The sequence below is a fragment of the Oryzias latipes genome, chromosome 2 (assembly GCF_002234675.1).
Source record: "Oryzias latipes chromosome 2, ASM223467v1".
Lineage (NCBI taxonomy): Eukaryota > Metazoa > Chordata > Actinopteri > Beloniformes > Adrianichthyidae > Oryzias > Oryzias latipes.
Genome location: NC_019860.2, coordinates 5675355 through 5701036, shown reverse-complemented (window position 1 = coordinate 5701036; position 25682 = coordinate 5675355). Strand labels below are relative to the sequence as shown.

The following is a 25682-nucleotide window of genomic DNA, read 5'->3' as shown; positions in this document are numbered from 1 at the left end:
AGCTGTTCCTCACTCTGTTCATGTGAGTTCTGATGCTCCTGTATCTCTTCCCAGAGCTAAGAGGTACAAACAGTTGATGTCCTGGGTGGGTGGGGTCTGCAGCTATACGACCAGCCTTCCGTCGGACCCGGCTGTCGTACACTGAGTCGAGTTGTGGGAGAGGTCCTCCCACAATCTCCTGTGCGGTTTTCACCACCCGGGTCTTATTCCATAAGACAGGGGCTTGGTGGCTAAACGCTCTACCTCCAACCGTACTTTTACTAATTCTAGGAACCACAAGCAGTCCTGCATTTTGCGAGCGAAGTGTTCTCATTGGATGGTAAGGGACTATGAGGTCCTTAATATAGGACGGGGCCATTCCATGTAAGGCCTTATAGGTTAACAGGAGGATCTTGAACTTGATTCTAGAATCAACTGGGAGCCAATGGAGCGAAACTAACACAGGAGTGATGTGATCTCTTCTGCTAATTCCTGCTAACAATCTAGCAGCTGCGTTCTGAACAAGCTGGAGACTTCTTAAGGAACTCTTAGGACACGCTGCTCACAAAGAGTTACAGTAATCCAGCCTCGACGTAACAAATGCATGGATGAGTTTTTCAGCATCACTCTTAGAAAGTATATTTCTGATCTTAACAATATTCCGCAGGTGAAAAAAGGCAGTTCTACACGCCTGAGATATGTGAGCCTTAAATTATAAATATTAAACTTAATTATTTGTTTCAGTTAAGATAAATCTTTTTTTGTTAAGTCATAAAAATAAAACATGTAGTTTTCAGACAGTTATTTTACTTTCATTCAAATGAATTCAATTAAGTAGGTGTAACTTTGGTGCTGCTGTTAGATCGGCACCTCAAGGGATTGTGGGATATCATTCCCTTTGCCTGTCTGGATGGATTTGGGTTTAAGTGTGTGTTTTTGACCAAATGTGTTTAGTTGTTTAGCTGTTTTACTGTGTTTCACCGTGTTTTGCCGAGTTATTTTGTCCTACTATGCTTACGTCTCTGCACCATGAGTGAGAGGGAGAAAGAGGATGATGAGTTTATAGAGCACATCTACCATCTATGACTGATATTGTTAGGAAATTCCTAAATGAATGTATGCACTCCTTGTATATTGTTTTTTTCTTTTTATTGTTATTAAAATGAGAATAGCTGCAAGCTCAAACTTAGACATATGAGAGTTCAAAAATTGTAATAAATTAAGATGGAAAAATATTGAATTGCATTGGAGTAATATGACATTTAGTTTAAATAAATACGTAAATTTGAGTTGTATAAACAATTATTGAGTTTTAAAGACGTAAGAAATTAGGTTGAATACATTTAACTCAATTACTTGTTACCAATAGAAGTAATTCATTTAAGTTGGCAAAATTGTATACGTTTTATATATATATATATATATATATATATATATATATATATATATATATATATATATATATATATATATATATATATATATATATATATCTCGTCACAGGGAAAATTTGGAACAAGATCAGAAACTTCTGCGTTTAGTTTGTCTGTTCTACTACAAGCAGAAACTCCTTCTTTTGTTGATGCAGCCGTGTTACTTTATGATTGGCGGATTATCTTCATACGCCGTCATTAAAATCTCCGACTCTGTGTCACTGAAGTATAACGCTTTATTTATTTTTCCCCTCTTTTTATGATGGAACCTCTGTTCTCCTCCACCGGTTTAAATACATTTCCAGTGGTATAAAGTCCTTTCAGATAAAGTTATGTCATTTTATGTGATCACTCATTTTACTCCTGAATAAAAAGCAAAACAATAAAATGTTTGAAACCAGAATCAAAGACAAGAGTTCTCAGTGTAAGGACTTTCTCATTACTGTCCGATCTAATGAACTACATAATTAAAGTTGATATTAAATCAATTTTTATTTCCATTAAATAATAATGAATAAGGAATATAATCAAGAAAATGATCCAGTTCAATTTGAAGCTACACAGATGCTGTGAGGCAGAGTAAACACTGATATCTTCAGCATGACACATAATGTTTATAGAATGATTAGGCTTAAAAGACACACCTTCTAAAACAAAAAAACAGACAGTAGAGCATATATTGCATATAAACATCCCGGTGGCATAACAATTTTTCATTAAAAAGAAGTTGGAGCACATGATAGTCAAAGAAAAATGGCTTTGGGTGCGCAGCGATCTCTGGGTTGCTCGGGTCGGGTGCTGGGCCTGGCTTGCGGAGACGGGCGCCGGTTGGGTGGTGGGCAGCTCATGGGTTCTCGGGGCCCTGGCCTCATCCTTGGCCTGTGTCTCAGTGTCCGGCGCCTGGTGGCCCCCATGGCTGCCACCTGGTACGGCTAGACACTCCTGTCCTGTGGCCTGGGGGCCCGGACGCCGGGTTCGCCTATGCCTCTCCTGGGCTGCTTGTGTGTCATAGCCGGGGGTGCTCCTGGCCTGAGGGTCTCTCCTCCCCTCTCCTGGTCTGGCTGGTCTGGCTGGGTAGGATCTGGTTCCCCTTATGAACACACGGTTCACTTTGGCAGCATGTATGTATCTCCACCCCCACATGCACGGGCACACTGCCACACTGCTCCCTGTCTGCTTCATCCCTCCTCCTAGCCCACAGTATATTGATGGACAGATGTTTTTCACTCATCTTTGTGTCAGAATTTCACCTTTGATGTAATATTTGTCTTTCCAGCAGATCTGGTATAATTTTTAGAGATCTCAGTACTTGTATCCCCCGCATTCTCCACCTCTCCTCCTTTTATCCCTCCCCACCCCCTCACATTCTTCCCCTCTCCCTCCCCACACACACTAGATGTAATAAATAAAATAAAAATAATAAAACAAAAAGGGGTTTATAGAAATTTACACTCTGGCTTTCTGAAGATATATAACCTCTTTTAGTGACAGTAAAACCTGTCCAACACAAAAGGCCTTCAGCTCTAATCTGTTTGCTTAGCTGTTGGACAGAACAAGTTAGAAAAAAATAGGTAATCCTTCAAAATGCTTTTTCATTTTCTACTTAAAAAGTGTCATAATTAAAACAGACATGTAAAGAGGGGATTTCATTTTCACATCCACCCTGCGATTAGTGTCGCATATTTCAATTCCACTTCGCAAGGCGGGGCAATGATGTCAGTGCTATCTCCGTGTGTCCGGCTGCTAAGAGACACAGACATGTCTAGGAGCAGCTTTGTGTTAGCGGCAGGGGAGAGGGCTTTGTGACATTTGTGCTCCCCTGATGTTTGTATACAGCTTCTTGGGACTACGTGGCAGCATTTCCGCCTTATGCGGTCCGGAGTTTGGGACCACAGCCTCCTTCGGAAGCCCCGTTGTGTGCATTCAGTTTGTGTAGCTCAATTATGGGGAACAGAAATCAAAAAGTGAACCCAGAAGGAAGATCCCCCTTCCACGGTCAGAAACATCATTGCAGTTCAGGTTCAACCGATATTAGGTGATGGAGGTGACAGTGCACATGTCAACAGGATCAGCATGGCTAATGCAGCTGAGTGAACCCCCCCACCTCCCATCTCCTACGCTCTTCTGTGTGGGGGAAAACTTTGGCTTTGTACAGCCTCAATGAAGGGTAAAGACATTTGGATAAGTTGAATGCTGTGTGTTGACATTGTTACACAAATACAGAGTATGCAACAGATCTGTTAATGCTCTTAAAACGGCATCACCGACTGTAACAATCGAGTCTACAAGAAAAAAAAAGTGCAAGTTAAGCAGTTTTTTTTTCAGGCCAGTGTTAATTATCCAAAGTTTTTGGTTCCTGGCAGCTAAGGCTACGTTCACACTGCAGGGCTTAACGCTCAATTCCGATTTTTTGAAAAAAATCAGTTTTTAGTTTTTTTTTGCAAGGCCGTTTAGATTTCCAATTAAATGCAAGTTTTTGTGATCTCCTACGTGAAATGACCCAGAAGTGACCCGCATGCGCAGAAGGGTAGTCAACGGTGAACGACGTCACTTGTTTGAGGAAGTAGCTAACGTTAGCAATGGATGTCAACAACAGTGTTGTCAAAGCGGAGCTCTTTTTGCATTAATACATTTATTTTCACAAAGGAGTCAGAACAATTACAATAATAAACTTTATTTGTATAGCACCTTTCCAGATAAAAATCACAAAGTGCTTCACAGTACAACACAATAAAACAACAGTAAAACACAGTAAAAACACATGTTAAAAAGAAATTAAGAAAAAGCTATTTTAAAAATATATTTTTTAGCTGCTTTTTAAAAGAAAACACTGAGTCCACAGATCTGAGGCTGAGAGGAAGAGATTTCCAGAGGGATGGGGCCACTGCGGCAAAGGCTCTGTCTCCTTTAGTCTTTAACCGGGTTCTCTTAACAGCCAGCAGACCCTGGTCACATGACCTCAGTGACCTGCTGGGAGTGTATGGCTGCACCAGGTCTTTTATGTAAACTGGTGCTTGGTCATTAAGAGCTCTGTATGTTAAGACCAGGATTTTAAAATGCACTCTGTAGTGGATGGGGAGCCAGTGCAGCTGCATTAACAACAGGGTGATGTGTGAAAACTTGGATGACTTTGTTAAAAGCCTAGCAGCAGCGTTCTGGACAACCTGGAGCCGTTCTAGAGATTTTTTACTTAAACGTGAAGATGGAGTTGCAATAATCGAGACGGGAGGATATAAAACTGTGAATGAGCATCCCCAACTCAGAACGGGACACAATTGGACTCAATCTTCTCACTTTTAGAACGCTTTGGAGCCAGGATCGTCTGGACCCACTGTTGTAAAAAGGGGATGTTTATGTACTGCGGCCGCGCACGCACGCGTGTGTGTGTGTGTAAGAGAAAGGAGAGAGCGCGTGCAGCGAGGTAGAGAATGGGGGGGGGGGGCAGCGCATTCATTTTATGTGTTACGGAGGATGGAAAACGGTAATAAAAGAAGGTTTCCCCCAGAATAAATGCTATTGACTCTGTATTAACCCGTTCTGGAGAATCTAAGAGTCAGAACAGGGAGGAGGAGGAGGATCCGCCTTCGGTCCCCGGCGCTTCTGACCACAGTCGGAAAGGGGGAAAAAAGTCATCGCGGAAAAGGTTCAACACCACGCTCGGCCATTTTGCTGTTAATTTTTTTCAAAAACCGCCTGGTTGGGATGAGAGCCCTTGAGTTTGGCCTGAATAGTGCTGTCACCCTAAATATGAATCAAGTCGGTGACCTCGCTTCCCTTCCACTGACTGGTCTCAGCAGCATCGTCCGCCATGGTTGATGTTTATGTTTTCATTTCCGCCTACTTCAATGCAGAATTATGACTTTTGTAGCGCATCAATGACGTACGGGTCAGATTCATGTTACCTGGCTGGTCAGTCAGCGGTCGCATTTGAAAAGATCGGATCTATGTCGTTGAGACTGTCATGAAAAGATGAGCTACCAGTCGCATAGGGGCGTTGCAGCCTGCGGTGTGAATGAGCCTAATAGTTTTTCCTATTTTATAAAACAGATCACCTACATAGGTCAATTTTATTTATTGTTATGGAAAACATCTGGCTTTCTCACCGCAGAAAAGACTAGAAATCTCCACACCACTCTAGAACCATCTAGAACATTATTATGGGATGTTTCTCAGCTGATTTACTGGGATCCATCTTCATGTTAACATCAAAGTGATCGTGTCAGATGAAATCTTTCCTGTTTGAAGGAGTTTCCTTCATGTCACAATAGGATCCCAGATCTCCCATCAGGCCTTGCAGCTCCTGACTTTGTGATGAGTTCCTGCAGAAACTCTTGGAAATCTCATGTTGATTCTCTCCCAGTTGACATCCATGGAGATTTTCACTGCTGTTGTTCAACTGTAGAGTTTGTCACAGACGCTCAAACTCATGAAGAGTTCAGCTGGAAGTTGAGAACGAGGCTTTGAAACCAGCAGCAGTTTGAGTCCATTCTGATGTTCCATTCAGGTTTCTGCTACAACAAGCCTTTATTTTGAAAGAGCCAGTGGGGCAGAAACAATAGAAGGAGCAGATTACCAACCCCCCCTGGAATGTTGCCCCCTGTGCAGTGGACTAGTGGGGGCAGGGACGGCTGAACCAATCACAGAAGACTGTTGCAGCTTTCCCTCCAAAAGTCAACCAATCAGATGTTGTTGTTTGGATTCTTTGTCTTGAAGTTTCACATGTGGAAGCTTCCAGAGTCTTTTCTGTTTGCTCTGCAGGCTGAGCAGAACTGACTCCTGCAGGATCACAGGAACTTTCAGGAAAATCTCCAACCAGGAGAAAAGTTTCAGTTTGGACCTTTTCTCTGGGATTGGAGACTAGCAGATGATCGATCGGAGCTGCAGTGAAGAGGACGGCGGTGTTTGTGGGAGTTGGAGCTGAAGATCGGAGCAGGAACCATATCTTCAGAACCTCAGGAAGGTTCTGTCAGAGAACAACTTTCTGCTGCTGAGGGAACCATCGTCCAGAACGAGGAGGAGCTCTGTCGTCAGCGCAGACTGCTGGATAGCAGCTGGAACCCGCAGCTTCAGCTCCACATAGTTGGTACGTGACTAAACATTTGAATTCTTTGGATTGAACTTTATGTCACTGGAAAGGGATTAAATAAAGATTTTCCAATGGTATAAATACCTTTCAGATAAATTTATGTCACGTTTACGTGATCACTAATTGTTTTCCTGAATAAAAAGCAAAATAATAAAATGTTTGTGACCAGAAATCAAAGATGAGAGTTCTCAGTGTCAGAACTTTCTCATAACTGTCCAATCAGGAAAGGCAGGTGTCATTGCAGAGATATTCAAAAGAACTACAAGAATTAAAGTTGATATCAGATCAATTTTTATTTCCTTATTAACAAATAATAATTAATTGGACATATAATCAAGAAAATGATCCAGTTTAGTTTGACGCTTCACAGAAAATGATTTAGCTTAAAAAACACCCTTTAAAGCATTTGAAGTTATCAAAATAGAGAGATTCTAGACTTTCATTTCCTGGTTTGAACTATATGTGGCAGCGATTCCACTTTCCAGGCATCACCAAAATAATTTTCTTCTTTGGAGCCATGGAGCCAAAAACTGACAGCAGAGCAAACATCAAGTATAAAAATCCAGGTGGGAGACCACATTTTAAATTAAAAAAAGTTAAAACGCATAAAACCATAAAAATAATGTCTAGAAAGTCTGAAAAGATATTAATCTAAAGGATAAAATTACAATGAAATTGATTTTTAAAAGTCATATTCATGAACACATGTCTTGAATAAAACAGTTGTTTTTATAAAAAAAAATTCTAGAAGTATTTGTTGGACATTGGCCACAGCCAATCAGCTTACTCAAAACCGGTCACATGACCTCAAGATCCAGCCTTCACTGCTTGGACAGAGAGGCACATGAATGAGAAAACAGTTCCTGTTAACTTAAATTTTCTCATGAAATTTGCAGGAATACAACATCATAAATTGAGTATTATTATAATTAAACGTCAACTTAAATTAGAAAACTGACGAGTGTTTTTGTGAACCATAAATGTCGTCTGGAAAAGTCGTATTTTTAACTGCATGAATTAAAAAAAATTCAAGAAGCAGGTTAAAGACAAAAATTTGGACTATTTTAACACTAGATTTTCTTGCATGTGTAACACCCACTGATCTACTGAGGCTCATTCTATAGAACAGAAAATGCTGCAGCCTCTATCAGGTCTATCAGCTGGTCTGGCAGAAAGCTCTGCTGGCTAAGCTAGGTCATGTGTCCATGCTGACTTCAATTACGTTCACTGCATCCACCTGTGGACAAATACAGCGCTGGGCCTCTCCACATTTCCAACAGTGGGTGAGCCTGATCAGGACATGTTTACGATGTTCTTCAGGAACCCCCACTTCTCTTGGACGTCCTCCTCCTGGCCAGGGATGGGCATCTCCTGCCTTGCTCTCTCTTGGACCTCCAGCAGGGTGGGTGTCTGTCTGGAGCCTGGGGTGGGTCTCCCTTGGGGAGCTGGTGGTCATGCCTGGGGTTGGGGGGGGGGGGGGGGGGTGCTCACCCGCAGCTGGGGGTGCTCTCCCTGTATGGGACTGTGCTCTGTATGGAAGCGATTGTGTTACATAATTAAAAATAAAAGTCAATATCAGAAATGCTTTTTCATTTTTAAAATATAACTGCATCAAATGACCTCAAAATTAAAATGAAAAATCAATTCTTCAAAAAGCTTTTTCCTTTTCTTCTTTAACATCGCTCATTTTGTGACATAATAAGAGGGAAAATGCAAAGAGGGGATTGCTTTTGGTTTTTCATATCCACCGTGCAAAATGTGTAGCAATATTCAATCCCAGTCAGCATTTCCAGGGGGGAGTCGGGGCGATGACGTCAGTGCTCACTCGGTGTGGTTACATGCTCTGCGCGAGCCAAGCATGTCTGATCATTGCAGCCGGAGTCTTCGTGTTTGTGTAAAGTCAAGGGATGGGAAAGGTGCTTTGTAACATTCAACGCTTCAGACCTCATTCCGTCTGACTGTGTCTCCCTGGAGAACCGAGTCTCTAAGCAGAGGAGTACATTTGAGGTGGCTTTTAAAGGCAGAAGTGCCGCTTCGGGCAGTCCTGAGAAACCATGCAATCGTGTGAATTTGTGTTTCCAATTGTGTCCCGACAAAATAAAGGCTGAAGTTTTTCCTACATGTTTACAGCCAAGATGCACATTGTGGCATTATGCCTGCAGTACAGAGGTTAAATGCATCAGAAGCTTAATGTTGTTGTTGACACGGATTAGCCGGATCCCAAACTCTTCTCCTGAATCTTATGTTTTTTTATGATACTCATGTTTCTGTGAGCATCATGTTTCACCCTTCTATTGACGTGTTCTGCCTACAATGACAAAGGTAGATAAAAGTGGAAAGATTTCATTTAATCCATGGACACCAGTGAAGATCACTTCATTGAAGAACAAAGGTTCAGAGCACTGTCTAGTGGGTCTAGATGACCCAACTCCCAACGTTGCAGTGCCTAGGATAGCACAAGGGTTACAGGCTAAGAGCCTGCTGGCTCTATTTCCATGTTCATAATTTTGTTGTTTGGCAAAGGGAAGGTTTCCCTCAATCTTCTCTGATTACAGTTTCTTGCAATTCTTTGCGAGTCGTATTCAAGTCAGTAAAGAGGTTTGGTTCTGCACTCTGCTTATGTCTGTGTTCCAATTCTTTGATTTTATTCTGTAATTGCTGCTGTTTATTCAACTTTTGTCTTTTTTTGCTGTTGCATAAGAAATGATGCTACAGTACCCCTTAAAAAGGCCTTTGCACAGTCAATAGTCAGCATGAGAGGGGATGTATCAGATGATTTATTCAGATCTAAGTAATATCTTAGTTCAGTTTTAATGAGAGGAATGAAATCTTTATCGTTAAGAAAAGAAGCATTCAGTCTCCACTGTCTAGTGCGGGGGTCGGCAACCCACGGCTCAGGAGCCGCATGCAGCTCTTTAGCGCTGCCCTAGTGGCTCCCTGGAGCATTTTCAAAAATGTTTGAAAATGTAAGACGATTGGGGAGAGAAATATATTTTTTGTTTTAATATGGTTTATGTATTAGGAAAAACAAGACAAAAACATTCTTAACATTTGCCAATGCTGTAAGAATGTGTAGAACAAAAATTAAATTTCAACATTTCTGTCATCGAAGATTTGTGTCATAGTCTGCAACACACGTTTCTACCAGCAGAGTGGCGGACCGCTAGTGGCTGATGTAAATGGAACCACCGTCAGTTCCGTGCATTGCTTTGTAATAATTCACCCTCCACTCAGCGAAGGGAACGTCACAACGCCGTTCTACAGCTGGAGCATTAAATATCAAGACAATCTGCCCTCTAATATTACCAAGAAAAAAAACTCATAACAGTTTGTTTGTGCAGTCGTGTATCGTGTGAGCGTGACAAACGTACATTAAACACTTCGCCCAATACCCAAACATCAAAAACCCAATTTCCCCAAATACACAATATGTACAAAAACCCACAGTTTAAACCCAAGTCCCACAGTTTTGCTAGCAAAAAAAAGAAATACTCTGGAGGAAAAATGAGTGTTCGACAGTCTCACGCGTTTGGTGGGAGGCCGCTCCGCCTCACTCGCTGGAACGCATTCCACCCGTCAAAGAAGCTGCACAGATCCTTTGATGGATGGAATGCCGCGACTCCTGCTGCTTAATCATTTTCTCCGTGGAGAAGACGGGGTTTCTTAATTTAATTAAAACCTTAGACCCCAGATATGAGCTTTTTCTCAAGGTGAATGTTTGTCTCCTTTTAGTCTATACTACAAAGTGTGACTCAAAAGTGAGTAAGTGAGTTGGATAAGTGAAAACAAGTTTAGAATAACGAAATTAGACAAAAACCAGACAAAGGTTATATAAAACAAGACACAATTATTTAAACACAAGTCCAAAAAGGGAGTAAGAAGAAAAATCTTATACTTAACTTTGATTCCAAGAGCGTGTTCATTTATTTATTATTCATCCCAGAAATGGGTGTTACATTTGTCTTGGGTTTGATTAAATAAAAGCAACATTTGCTTTATGTTGTCTGCCGTTTGTACTTATTGCTTTCCTTAAATAGGGTGGGCGGGGAAAAAAAATCGGGAAAAAATCGGAAATCGAATTAAAAAAAATAAAATCCCAGACGCAGAGACGGGAGGCCAACAGGTTCAGGACTAGAGGGTTAATTAACAATAAGCACTGCCGAGCAGGATGAAAAAACAAAAACTTACTGTGGCGTGGCGAGGGACATGGAACATATCATGAACGGGGCTACAAGAAGCTAATGGACCAGCACAAGAGGAAGGCAGAGACTATACTTGTATACAGACAGGGCAGACAAGACACAAGTGAACACGATCAGGGCAGATGGGGACCAAGGAACTACGCCAGCAAGGCCGAGAAGAGTCCGGAGGACGGCCGGGAGTCCGAGCGGTCCGGCGAAGCAGGTCCGGAGGACGGCCAGGGGGCCGAGTGGTCCGGCGAGGCAGGTCCTGCATTGAGACCTCTGAGGCGTCAGGCGTGGAGTCGGCCGGCGGGTCGGGCATGCCATTGGAAGCGGAGACTGGTCGGGGTGCAGCCAGCACCCCCCCTGGGAGCAGGGACCGGTCGGGGTGTAGCCAGCACCCCCCCTGGGAGTAGGGACCGGTCGGGGTGTAGCCAGCACCCCCCCTGGGAGCAGGGACCGGTCGGGGAGCAGCTAGCACCCCCCTGGGAGCAGGGACCGGTCGGGGTGTAGCCAGCACCCCCCTGGGAGCAGGGACCGGTCGGGGTGTAGCCAGCACCCCCCTGGGATAAGGTGCATCCGGTACCACCGCCGGAACAGGACGGGGCTGGGGTGCATCCGGGACCACCACTGGAAGGGGATGTGGTGCATCCAGGACCACCGCCGGGACAAAAACGGGATGTGGACGGGGACGGCGACGACGACTCCTTTGACAAATCCTGGCTGATCCTCGTTCCGAGCGTATACATTTATGAATGAAACTGCAATGCCATCTATTAGTCTGTTTACTAGAATGAATCCTCCCTCCCTGTCTTTGTGTACTTTAGTTTGTACTTTAGTTTCAGTAAAATTGACTTGTCTGTGTATTAGTATAGCCAAACCCCTCACAATGTGATGAGTAGTGCACTTTATCTGCCCAAGACCTTTTTAGTTTCTGATGTTCATCATCTGTTAGATGTGTTTCTTGTAATAGTGCAATTTGGCACCTATAATGTCTGACGTAAAGTAATATTTTTTTACTTTTGATTGCCACCAAGACCCTTCACATTAAAGCTTATTATTGTCAGCGCACCCATGGTTAACTTATAATTAGTAAAATATCAAAATGGGGTTGGTAACACTGTGTTGGAGGCCGAGGCAGCCATCTGGTACACATTGCAAGCAAACTTCTATAAAGAGGTATTAAAAAATTAAATGAAGTTAATCTAAAAAGATTGTAACATTACTGTAAAATTTCTTGGATCCCTGTGAGAGCAACATCCAAATATAGGAAAAGTCAAAAAGCCCTGTTTTCTTTTCAAGTCCACATAACATAATACAAGAGTGGGTTTAAGTCCCTAGCCGCTTTAAATTAGTGGCACCAAACACAGTTCAACAGGTGGCTGCGTTCCCCCCATAAAAGGGAAAAGAAAGTTAAAGAAAAAAGTGGAGTTGATATTCCTGCAGACAAGTGCACATGCGGGCGACACCAGATGCAGCAGATTAGGTAAGGGGGAAGTTAAACAAATAATAACAGTCATGACACATGACTATTATTCTGGCCTAATTCAACAAGAGTAAATAAGGATTGACTTTTCCTCAATAGTACGTGTAAGGAGCAATGTCGCCATCTAGTGTCTAGTTAGCTTCTTCTTCTCAATATTGATTAAGGATTCATTAGAGTTTTGTTCTCAGGAGTTGTAATAATCTCCTTCTTAACATACTTCATGGCCTTTACAGGGTCACAGAATTCCTTACTGTTGTTCTTGTACGTGATGTAAAGTCGTGCTGGGTAGACTAATCCAAACTCCGACCATATAGTGCTTTTCATACGTCGGTGAACGCAGCACGGGCTTTCGCTACGTTGGATGTGTAATCTGGGAAGATGGAAATCCTTTTACCATTGTAGGTCAGTGGGGCTTTCTCTCTGGCTTTCTTTAAAATATCTACAGCATCTCCATCATATTGTAGCTTGGCAATGATGACATGGGGTCTCTCGTCTCCCATCTTCCTGGACATGGGCACGTGGTGTGATCGGTTGACTCGTATGTCCAGCTCCAGCTGCAGCGCCTTTCTGAACATTTTGGAGACCTCATCTGGGCTGCTGGAGTCCTGCCGCTCGTCAACACTGACTATGCGAATGTTTCCCCGCCTCATTGTCCCCTCCATATCTTCACACTTATCCCGTAGTGTTGTAATTTCACTTTGGAGCTCGGTGATGGTAGACTGACCACGTAGCTTTTTCTATTGTTGCCTTTTTATTTGCTCTTATTTATAAAAAGAAATACTCAAAAATGTTTTATGTATGTCCTCGTTCATGCAAAATGCTACACGAACATTCTAAAAACACCTAAAACACAAATTTAATAGAAGTGGGTTTTTAAACACCAACTTGCAGTCACATAGAAAATTTTGTCTGCCTTCTTGTGGTGAAATTAATACATTGTACCGTTGACACCTGAGCGTAAATACCTTTTTTTTTCTGCTGAAACAATGTACAGCTGGTTTAATAAAGATCATTTAGGATAGGGTTGGACGATGTCCCTTAAATTGGCAGTTGATGATGTTTGCAGTCAACCATCGGGATGGACGATGATATCGTGGGGGTTGGGTAGTTTTTTGTTATTATATAATTATTATTCGTTATTTTACTTTATTACTTTATTTTATTTCCCAAATAATGACTCATCCACGATGATCCAGTTTAAACTGAGGGAAGTGACTTTAAAAAATAAATAAAATAAACAAAATAGAAAAAAGTGGTGCACTCCTGCACATGATTAGTCAGGTGGACCGGTGAAGCGAGCGACCGTGTCTCTAGCAGAGCAGACAGACTTACAGTTTTGTGTTTGAGGGGGAACGGGGGATGCTTTGTTACGTGTGGGAGACTTAGGACTGTGACCCGTACCGCCGCTCTACGTGAACGAGCTACCGAATTTAGGAGAACCGGGTGTCCCGGTAAAAGTGTGTGTCGGGGCAGAGCTCGGAGCGCCAGCTCACTCAGCGGCTGTGGGGTGGTGTAAGCTTCAAAGCAGAAAGGCCGCACAGTGCTTAGAAACCATTCAAACAATCACATGGATTTGTGTTTCCAGTCTTGTCCCGACAATATAAAGACTGATGTTATTCCCACATATTTACGTGCAGCCTGGATGCAGATTGCAGCCTTTCCTGCATGGATTTATGTTCATGCTAATGTTGTTAGCCCGTGTTAGCATACTGCTAACCCTGGCTTCTTTCTGGCTCCGTTCTTTAGCACAACCCTAATTTAGGATTTATTGAGGGCTACAAAAAATCTTCCCGTGGGCCGCCATTAGCCCCCGGGCCAAAACCAACATCACTGAGTGTCTGAATCCCCACATAAGAGATGGGGTAGAGCAGTGTTTTTCAACCTTTTTTGAGCCACGGCACACTTGACAAAAATCCAGCAGCACACCAGCATTTGTCTGTTTTTTCTAAAAGTTGTAATAAAAGTTAAAAGATTTAAAAAATGTTTGATGTGTGTTCGTTGTGGTTTAATGCATTTAAGAAAAAGACTAATTGTGCCCTGAGAAGCTGTCACTTTCACCCAATGCATCATGGGAGATGTAGTGCAAACACCTGCCGAACGCAGATAGACTCACTTCTCTGAGCTTCATAGTTTGTTTTGCAGAATCAGGACAAAGAAGTGACGACTTTTCCATTTCTGATCTGTTAGTGTAATGACAGGTGATTAAACCTCCAAGAATTATTGGTGGAGACAGTTAAAGGGGCGGCACTTTTGCGAAAACGCCTGAAGCTATAACTAAATTGCGGTACCGTCATTCTTATCAAAATTTAAAAATTTAATAGAATCAAATAAAGACAAAGAAAAAAGTATTTTAGGATGTTTCATATTCCTAACAACTCTGTGTTTCATCAAGGCCTGTTTGGATGAACAAAAAACTGATCAGTTAATGGGGTTAATTTCACACGGCACACCTGACCATCTTCCCCTTGAAAAACACCGGAGTAGGAAACACAAGGTTAATGACCACCACCTTATTACTGTAAAAGATGAGTTTGTCAGTGTGGGGAGTGTGTGTTTATTAAAATGTATAGTAACCTTTTTTGAAAACTTATGAGTTTCTTTAATTAGGTGTTTAACCTACTGAAGACTGAAAGACTGACATCACCCCTAACTGTCTTATCTGTAAAAGAGAACCAAGACAAACTATGTCTTGACAATACACATATACCTTTAAAAGTTCTCCTTTTTTGTCTTTTTGTCCCTACAGTCCTCCCTCAGCATTATGCGAGTGAAGAGGATCTGTGCAACCAACAAAGCAATTTAAGAATGGAACACAGGGAACAAGAACCTCCACAAATTAAAAAGGAACATGAAGAACCAGTACTTCCACACATTAAAATGGAACATGGAGAACTAGAACCTACACAGATTAAAGAGGAACATGGAGAACCAGAAACTTCACAGATTAAAGAGGAACATGGAGAACCAGAAACTTTGCAGATTAAAGAGGAACTGCAGGAACGAGAACCTCCACAGATTAAAGACGAACAAGTGGAACAACAACTTCCACAAATTAAAGAGGAGCCACAGGAACTCTGCATCAGTCAGGATGAAGATCAGCCTGATCTGAAGTGGGAGACTGATACCTTGATGGAGATCCCTACTTATGAGGAAGATGAGAACAGTGAAGCAGATATAAACAATCAGCAGAGCTTTAATGTAACTGATAGTCAGAATGAAGAAGGAAATCAAAATAAAGAATCAACATCAACTACAGATGAGGAGACAGAATCAACATCAACTACAGATGAGGAGCAAGAATCAACATCAACTACAGATGAAGAGACAGAATCATCATCATCTACAGATGAGGAGACAGAATCTACATCAACTACAGATGAGGAGACAGAATCAACATCATCTACAGATGAGGAGACAGAATCTACATCAACTACAGATGAGGAGACAGACCCACAGAACAGAGATCAGAGGATGAGTTTTAGTTATTTATCTCAGCTCAAAACAAACATGAGACACACAGGAGAGAAGCCTTTTTCTTGTATAGAATGTGACAAAAGTTTTAGTCAAACATCTCATCTTAAATCACACATGAGATCTCATACAGGAGAGAACCCATTTTCTTGTGTAGAATGTGATAAACGTTTTAGTCATGTGTTTACTCTCAAAAAACACATGAGAACTCACACAGGAGAAAAGCTTTTTTCTTGTATAGAATGTGATAAACGTTTTAGTCATGTGTTTACTCTCAAAAAACACATGAGAACTCACACAGGAGAAAAGCCTTTTTCTTGTGTAGAATGCGATAAACGTTTTAGTGATTCATCTAGTCTCCAAAAAAGCTTGAGAACTCATACAGGAGAGAAGCCTTTTTCTTGTAAAAAATGTAATAAAAGTTTTAGTTTTGTATTTAATCTCAAAACACACATGAGAACTCACACAGGAGAGAAGCCTTTTTCATGTAAAGAATGTGATAAAAGTTTTAGTGAAAAATCAAAACTCAAAATACACATGAGAACTCACACAGGAGAGAAGCCTTTTTCATGTAAAGAATGTGATAAAAGTTTTAGTGAAAAATCAAAACTCAAAATACACATGAGAACTCATACGGGAGAAAAGCCTTTTTCTTGTACAGAATGTGATAAACGTTTTAGTCAATTATCTAATCTCAAAAACCACATAAGAACTCATACAGGAGAAAAGCCTTTTTCTTGTACAGAATGTGATAAACGTTTTAGTGAAATGTCTAGTCTCAAAAAACACATGAGAACTCACACAGGAGAAAAGCCATTTTCTTGTAAAGTATGTAAAAAAAAATTTAACCAAACATCCAGTCTCAAGACACACATGAAAACACATTAAAGGGGACTACCATTTTCATATAAAGAATGTGATAAACAATTTTAGTTCTGTATCTAGTCTTTTTGTGTAAACAATATAAAAAAAGTTTTATCGATGTATTTAGTCTCAAATCACCCCTTTTTTGTGTAAAGTATTTGCCAAAAGGTTTAGTGATGTAGTTGACCTTAAAACAGAGAACTCATGCAGAAGAGAAACTGACCTGAGGTCAGCTATTAAACCATCCTGATCTTTCATTAAAATGTATACAGGCTGATGGGCTCCAGACCACATTGATGCAGTTATTTAGTAATAAGGAGGCAGAAGTGATTATTGGATGCATTGAACTGAAACCCTTCTTTTTTATTCTTCTGACTTAAAATTGTAATTTTTAAGACATTGTTTTTAGGTGTTTGTCATCTATAAGCCACTATGCTCACATATCTCAAATCAGGGATTGTTTAATGATTCTAAACATCATGAGTTTCACTTTTTAAGTTATTTAACTTCATGAAATTAATTCTTTTAGATATACCGCTAAATAGAAATGTGCTGTTTTGAATTATGAGGGTAAGATTTGATTTTTTAAAAATGCTGATTCTGTTCAATTTTTGTTGGTTGATTTTTCCTAGTAGAATTTTGTACTTTATGTTATTGTTAAAAGTTTTTGAGTTAACCATTGTGGTTGTTGTTTATGTCAGGGACACTGACAGACGAAGTGTGTATTATTCTACACCTTGGAAGCCCGATCTGTTTCTTCTGCAAAGTGCGTTAATTTCTCATATTGCACACTTTGAAGGCCATTAACCTGCTCACACCATGGTCACTTACAAAAGAAAGAAATATTCAATCCGTTTTTAGTACTTTCTTCTTGTTATTTTTTGGATTTAAATTGCGTTTTTCTCAAAAAGCGGACTATTTGTTACGTGATGTGGCACATTTTTCACTGTAACATAATGCACCGGTGGGGCCAGCACTGACTTTGACTACAGCTGCAAAGGAAAGGGATATCTATGCCATCACGATGTGTTAAATAAAATCAGTTCAGAGATAAAGTTCACCTCTTAGTGCTTGTTTTTGTCAATATGATTAAGCTAAAGGTTGTGGTAAAGAAGCCAGCGCAGTGATGTCGAATATTGAAGCTATGTGACCGGAACTTCTTTTTAGGCGTGCAATTATCACTGTGGATTATCACTTTTTAATCTATACCCAGCAGCCAATCAGAATCAAGTATTTACCCGGACCATGGTATAAGCTATAACTATGTTGTCTAAGTCTTTGTGTTACCATGACGAAACTAGAATTATTTTATACTGTACATCTCTAAATCTAACACTATATGGTTCATAAATATTTCGGTATTGTTTAAAATATAAAATCATAAAGAACCAGACTGGTGTTTGTGTCTGGTCTTCTTGTGATTCATCTTTTCTTGTAGACATAAGAACTGTTCCTCTGTTCTTTTTGGTTCTAAGTGTTCTGTTCCAATCTTTAGTGTGAAGAATAAAGTGGACGTGAACATCAGTCAGAAGTGTGGAATCTTTCCCACAGAGTGGGTTTTCTGCTGTTTGTTGGTTCTCTGCTGGTTCCAAAGCTGGACTCCTCAGGTCCAGTTCTGACTGCTGAACCCATGACTGAGATGAGATCACAGAGCTCCATCCAATTATTTGATTGGTTCATCAGTCACATTGACCATTTTGTCTTTCTTAAATTTGCCTGTTTCAGCTCTCAAACATTTCCAACTCTAGACCTAACACCCCTTTCTCTAGCATAGTAGGTTTTATTGTACATCTTCATGAAGGAACGTCCAGCTGTTCCAAACTGAAACCATCGGAAGTAGCAATGTGTAGATGCTCTCCACTCACTGAAACCACAGTTTTTTCTATTCTGCATAGAAATTTGTGTTTCTATATTGTTGATGTTCTTTCACTTGTTGTTTTTGTCCAATTCTGACCTCTAGAGGAAGTATGTACAGGTGCACACAAAGGCCGCCTTTACACTGCATGGTTCAAGTGACCCAATTCCGATTTTTTTCTCTCACGTGGCACAGATCGGATATGATCGGTGAAAGTGTAAGCAGGACAAAAGCGCATGGATTCTGTTTTTCTCAGATCGAATACAGGTCTCTCTCATATGTAGAAATAAATCTGAAATGAATCGGATACGTGCATTTGCGTGTGACATGTAAGCAGACAGATCGGATATTCCCCAGTAAATGCGAGTCGTACCTCAGTGACATCAATTCAGGACACCACCAACTGAGATCACATGACTTATTAAGGTGCTTTTGTGTGCTGATTTTGCTGTCAGTGTGTTACCTTTCAGCCTCAGGCTTCAGACCGTAGTCGGAAACCGCTGTTCCCGGTCTGGACGCAAACGGTAACTAATGAAGCGGGACACCGTTGCTATGGAACAGCAGGTTAGAAGCCGTTTATTTCTTTGGGGGGCGTGTATGATGGGGACCGTGTGTGTGTAAGGAGAGAGGGGCAGTGTGAGCGCGGAGCGGGGGAGTGTCAGAGAACCGTAAATTAAAAATAAGGTGTCTCCCCCAAAAGTTTTGGAGTCTTTCTTAACCCACTCTGGAGGCTGAGGGTTCAGAACGGAAAAGTGAACCCCGAGGAAATCTCCCGTGCGTTTCTGACTATGGTCGGAAAAGAGAAGTCATCGCGCAGGAATGGTTCAACACTTGGATCAAACTGTTAAAACAGCACGTCTGCAAACACTTCCACATTCAAAACTCAGAGAGAGCCGAGCAGCCCTCCTTTTTTTCCTCCCCCGTGCATCCCCTCAGGAGCGCCCAAGGCAACGCCTCTTTCCGTCGCCGCCTTGCCTCCATGACAACCGCAGTCACAAAAGTACGAAAGAGGTCCGCGGAATGCAGAAATACTGCTACGTAGTCCTCAGAACGTCCACGTTTGATAGTTTCAGCATTGTATAGTGTAAATGCAAAAATCAGATACGGGTCACTTAAAAGATGATGTAAGCGGGTCGTCAAAAAAATCGGATACAGTCAGAAAATCGGATATGAGCATCAAGACCTGCAGTGTAAAGGCGGCCAAAGAGACAACCCAAAGGAGGACCCACTGACTGCATAAGTGATCTGGACTGAGCCAGTGTGATGTTACCCATAAAAAATGTCTTCCTTCCAGCTCTAACCAAAAGAAGTCAATTCAGCTGCCATTTTCCTGATGGATATGGATGGAGCCCTGAGTCTGTCTGAGTCAACATTTCAATGTTCAAGACTTTATTGATCTCTGGAGGGAAATTCGGTTGTCACAGCAGCCAAAACAAGAAATATGGGGGTTAGAAAAAGACAAAAAACAAAGTAGCAATGAGTAGGAATAAAATAGTAATAATAAAAAGTGGAAGTAAAAGTACACGTCATAAATAATAAGTTAAATAAGGCAATAAATCACATTAGCTGTTTCATCAGTCCTAGACCATGTTGTTGTATAGTCTGACTGCTGTTGGGACGAAGGACCTCTGGTAATGGGCCTTTTTGCACCGGGGGGGCAGCAGTCTCTGGCCAGAATCCTTTAAAGTGAAGAAAAACTGACCTTTGACCCCTCCCTCATGTGTTCCACATCCAGCTGCAGACACACCACTACAGCTCACATTCCACTTCTGATCCAGCAGTTAGAACCAGAGCCTGCATTTGCAGCAGGTTCCAACCCACTGACCACTGATCCACACAGGGGGACGTCCTAAGGGGCGGAGTCAGCCACTGGAGAAATGGGGGTCACTCTGGGCCTCTCTGTGTCTGGACCTTCAGAGGGACAGTGGTTTGGTCCAGAACACGGATGCTAAACTAGCTCTCTGGAAACTTGAACTTGTTGAATGGGAAACTTCCTGAAATCTTCTTCATCTGTTGACTTGTTCTTTCTTCATCTGAATGAGCTCAGTCCTCTCCCAAATCCAACTCCATCTATCTTCAGTGCTTTGGACTGAGTTGGAGCAGAACTAGAGCTTTCTCCAGATGTCCTAGTACTTTTAGATCAGTGTCTTCCAATATTTGGAGCCCAGGTTCACTTCTTTCCCTGACAAAAATCCCAAAAGGCCTACCAGCCACCAAATAGTCAGAAACCAGAGAAACTTGGTGGTCTGCATTGATGAGAAACCAGTCCCTCCAGGATGACACATGGCTTTTTGGAATCATTTCACACACAAACAAACGGGAAGTTGTGCTTGTTTTTCTGAGAAAAGTCAACCAAATGTGTGATAATGGTCAATGTAAATGTTTTGATAAAGGCTGTAGGGGATTCAGGGATTGTGGAGCGGTTGTTGTTTCCTTCTGGGTTAAAGTGCAGTTTTGTGTAACCTCCCAAAGAGGAGAAACCCAAAAAAGAAAGGAAAAGCAAAGAGACAGGTGGAAGCCATCATGAGATTCCTTTAGAACAGGAAGTTCTTTGTCATTTCATGCACTAGTTACATTTAGCTCTAGTTGTTGAACATTCTAGAAACTCCTAAAAACATTTTCTGTCCACTTTGAAACCATATGGGGCTGACTTGGCCTTGCTCGCTGGGATACGGCCAACATCCAGAAATCTACCAACAGACATTTTTAGCTCTAGTTGTTGAACATTCTATGTTTTGAAGAGGCAGGCTCTTCTAAAAGAAACTAGCAGGAGCCCCAGCGCTGGTCTTTGCTTGGATTTGGTTTAGACTTGTTCAGAGTCAAATGCATGTTTTAAGGGGAGGAGGATTATTTTGTTGTTGCTGTTTTTGTTCCTATTCTTACAATCCACTATATGTCCCTTGTTGAATTCTATTATTAAAATGTGGGAAACAAATGTTTATCAAATCCAAATCCATCCAAAAGCCTGGAGACTGGATGGCCGTGGTCCTCCCTTTGACCTGGACAGTGGTTGCCATGGCGACCTGCACACTCACCAAGCTGGAACTTAGAAGAAGAAAAAGAGACCAAAATGATTGATAAAGCAGGTTTTCCAGGGAAATCCCACAAAGTGCTTTCCAAGCTAGAACCAAGAATATCCAGCATGCATTTGGAAAAACTCATTAGCTTCTTGTGGAAAATGATGAGTCATTGGAAAAGCATTCTATGAATGCTCAGAAAACTTCCTCTAAGGTTGTGGTTGTTTGGAGAAGTCCTCCTCTTCAAAGAAGTTCTCCTGACCATCTTCAAAGCCACTTTCTGCTTTTTCAAACGCTACTGTTCAACAAAAACTTGGTTTCTGCCACAAAACCAACCTTAGATACTGAAACAGAATGAATCCAATGCAGAAATGTGTTGACACCTTTAATTCAAAGCTTCAATCAGTTTGAATCTCATGAAGAACATTTCAAAAATCCACATTTGGATCAGGCGTCTTCATCAGAGCACAACTCATGTTTCCAGGACTGTGACTCACCAATATATCCTCATTTCCTTTACACAATCTGTTTCCATCATTTGGATTTTTCATAAAAACTTGAGTTAGAAAAGAATTGTTGCCCCAAAATGTCCAGTTTGAATAGTCTACAGTTTGTTGTGTTTGGTTGCTAGGTAACAGGCTCTTTAATGTCTATGATGTCATGGTGGCTTTCAGAGTTGAACTCCTGAATATGACGGTAAACATTTGGATTGAACAAAAATGGGATTGAAGCTCATGCTAAATCCTGATCTCAATGCTGAAAAAACCTCCTCCTAGATTCTGGTTGTTTGGAGAAGTCCTCCTCTTCCAAGAATTCCTGAAAAAAGCCCTCATTTCTCCTGACCATCTTCAAAGCCACTTTCTGCTTTAGTTTAGTCCAAACTTGCTTTATGCTGACAACATTTACAGCTTGAATCCATCTGAAGAATCCAAGGAAACAAACCAATCTAAGTCTGCATTCATGCCACTTCAGAACCAACAAAGCATGTTTCCAGGACGCTGACTTACCAATAGAACTTGGGATTTCCTTTGCAGAATCCTTCTCCGTGTGTTTTCCTTTGTTTTTCTCCCCAAAACCTAAAGCAGAGATTTTTGCTGAGCTGCAGAACAAACGTCTGACTGCTTTAACCGCCGTTGATGGTTTGTTGTGTTTCCCTCTATAGCTGCTATGGTCTTGGTATGGTTGCTAGGTAACGCTGTCTTTGATGATGATGACGTCAGAGTGGCCTCTAGAATGGACTTTTTTCATGTGTAACCAGGAGCTGTAACCTTTAGGGCACTATGACCCAGAAAGAGGTCCAGGCAGTGACGGTGTTCAGTGACGTCACTCCTCAGTGATGGACATGCTGTACACAGCAGACTGCAGACCAGCCCACACCAGCAACACCATAGTGTAGTTTGCAGACGACACTACTGTGGTGGGGCTGATCTCTGTGGACGATGAGACGGCCTATAGAGACAAAGTCCTGAAACTCTCAAGGTGGTGTCAGGCTAACAACCTCATCCTGAACACCACCAAGACCAAGGAGATCATCCTGGACTTGAGGAAGAACAGAGCAGATCCACCCCCACTCTACATCGATGGAAACTGTGTGGAGAGGGTCCACAGCTTCACCCTCCTGGGCGCCACCATCTCTGATGACCTCACAGGGTCTAACAACACCATCAGGAAGGCTCAGCAACGCCTGCATTTACTGAGAAGACTCAGGAAGAACAATGTGAACCAGGAGCTGCTGGTAACCTTCTACTGCTCAACCATTGAGAGCATCCTGTCCTCCTGCATCACAGTGTGGTTCTCCCACTGCACTGAAGCAGAACGGCAGAGCCTCCAGAGAGTGGTAAAGACAGAAGAGGATCATCGGCTGCCCCCTCCCTCACTGAAGGACATCTACCAGTCATGCTGCCTCAGCAGAGTGACTGACATCATCACTGACTCCACCCATCCTGCTTTCTCTCTGTTTGAACTGCTGCCCTCTGGAAGGAGGTACAGGTCCATCAGAACCAGGACAAACAGACTAAGGAACAGCTTTTTTCCACAGGAAATCACCATACGGAATACACACACTTCCACCAACCACACCCACTCTGACTTTTTACAAATGCTAAATCTCTGACTACACATGTGTGCAATATCTTGACTTCTGTGCAATAACACAATATCTACTATGCTGCGCTCACAGCAACTCCACTCATTCCATTCTATTTTGTCCATACATATTTAATATTTAACAGTTTCTGTACATATTGTTCATTTTTTGTTAGAGATGTAAATAGTTATTCTATTTTATTTTATTTAACTTCATCACTTCAAGGCTGCTGCAATTTCATTGTATCACCATCTACAATGACAACAAAGACTCTGATTCTGATTTATTTCTGGAAGATGCCATTTTTGTCCCTAAATGTTGGATTCAGTCTGAATTCCAGTCCCACTCCCAGCATTCCTGCTCCTCTTTAGCTCCTCCTCTTCCTCCTGATCAAAGTTTGAAGCCCAGAGCCAAAAGTGCGTCTGCAGCTGCTTCTGCTCCAGCAGCCGCTCCCTCTGCTCCTCCTGCCTCTCCTCCTCTGGGAGCTCCTGTATCCTCCTGCGCTCCTCCCTGTCCTCCAGCATCATCAGGAGGCTTTCAAAAGGCTTTCTGGAATGTTCCAAAGCAGAAACCTTCATCATTTGAAGATGGAGGAAGACTCCAACACTGACAGACAGACAGACAGACAGGAAGTCTCCTGGTTTTTCTGCTTCCGAAGGTTTTTGGGAAACTGCAGAGTTTTCTTTGTGGAGCTAAAGAGCTGCTGTCAGTCTGCTTTGGTCCATCAGGAATGAAGGTCAGGACTGAGAGGAACCTGAAGAAAGTGACTCTTCATCATCTGCTGCTGAAGAAGACAGAGGAAGATCCACTGTGAGAGCAGCTGCAGAAAGCTTTCTGCTGTTTTTCTCCTCTGAGAGAGTTTGGAGTTCCCAGCAGTTTGAGTGGAGCTGAAGCAGCAGAGCTGAAACAGACGTTCTTCTGCTCCCATTCAGCATGAACGGACAGATCCACTGAAGGCCGGCCTGAAGCTCTGGCTTCCAACACGTCTGCATGGATCCAAGCGTGTGCAGTGTGTGCTGACATGCTGTTCTCTGAGGAACATGTTGGTGTCTGACTGGATCTGAGGACACAAACAGCTGCTGACATCTGAGAGGGTCAAGCTGCAGAGTGGCTCCTCAAAGCTCACGTCTCTGTGACAAACATGATGCTGCTTCTGTCTGTGCTCCACCACTAAAAGGACTGTCCAGAGTTGGTCCTGATCCGGTTCTAGTCTTTCTGGCTCCAACTTCTCTTTCCTGTCAGGAACCCTTCATGTTCTCTGCCTTCCTCACATTTCTGTCTTCTCTCTGGGCTTGAAGCCCAAAAGGAGCTGAAAGCTGCTGACTTCAGTCTGATCCCATGTTCTGGATCATCCGTGTTCCTGAAACAGCTGCTGGACCCGTGATCAGAGGAACCCAGGAATCGGAGAACTTCCCAGAACATGCAGACACATGTGGAACTGTTCTGATCATCTGTGTGTGTTGACAGTGAAGGAGAGCTTTGTCCTTCAAGAACTTCATCTTTGAAAAAACTTTATTGACTCTGACAGAGTTTCAGTTGGAATCCATGTGGTTTTCATTCTTCCATTGACGTTGTCTCCAGAAACTAAAGATCTGCTGAATCAATGCTCCTCTGAGAACTTTGGAGCTTTTCTCTGCATCTGTTCCACACTTGAATGTGCAGAAGATCAAAGCGCCGGACGCTCTGAGCTTCAGCGTTCCAGTCAGCAGCTGCTGAACCAAAGCCAGCAGCAGGTGAGGATCTGGGCCTCAAAGCAAACGGACAGAAAGATGAATGGAAGAAGGGATGGAGTCCCAGTGTTGAAGACATCAGCTGGAGAAGCTCTGAGGCTCTTTCAGGTGGGCGTGGCAGCGCTGCTGCTTTCCAGCAAACCAAGCAAACTGCAGCATCTGTGATCTGAGAGGCTGTTGGTGAAGAAGAGCATCATCAGCATAGAACTGTGGGCCGTTTGGCTTCAGAAGAACAGCTTCATGATGTGGAAAGAATCTGTGTCCTTCAACAGGTCCAGAAGATCCCAAACATGGAAACTGGAAGCAGTTTGGATTCCGGTTTCTTCCTGAACTTTGAGGATCCAAATGCTGAAAATGGAAGCTGACAGAGAATGCAGCAGACTTTACCAATGTGCTCAGAACACTAGAACATCCACAGAAGAAGAAAACACTGTTCTAGTGGAACATCTACAACTTCTGTCCATGATTCAGAGGAACTAAAGAAAGATGACTCC

General features: G+C 42.2%; 4 protein-coding genes across 6 annotated transcripts in view; 2 read left to right on the top strand and 2 right to left on the bottom strand.

Moving 5' to 3' along the window:
- Nucleotides 1–25682, top strand: part of LOC101172629 (zinc finger protein 436-like) — a 1005429-nt gene that overhangs the window by 262576 nt on the left and 717171 nt on the right. The gene's annotated exons all lie outside the window — the stretch shown is intronic.
- The window catches only part of LOC110016657 (zinc finger protein 502-like), a 970715-nt gene that overhangs the window by 318384 nt on the left and 626649 nt on the right, over nt 1–25682 (bottom strand). The window lies entirely within an intron of this gene.
- The window catches only part of LOC105355262 (NACHT, LRR and PYD domains-containing protein 12), a 517064-nt gene that overhangs the window by 417254 nt on the left and 74128 nt on the right, over nt 1–25682 (bottom strand). The gene's annotated exons all lie outside the window — the stretch shown is intronic.
- On the top strand, nt 15390–18024 carry LOC110013676 (oocyte zinc finger protein XlCOF22-like). The gene has a single exon (XM_020700144.2). It carries the CDS (start codon nt 15637–15639, stop codon nt 16522–16524), a length of 888 nt encoding a protein of 295 aa, XP_020555803.2. The 5' UTR covers nt 15390–15636; the 3' UTR covers nt 16525–18024.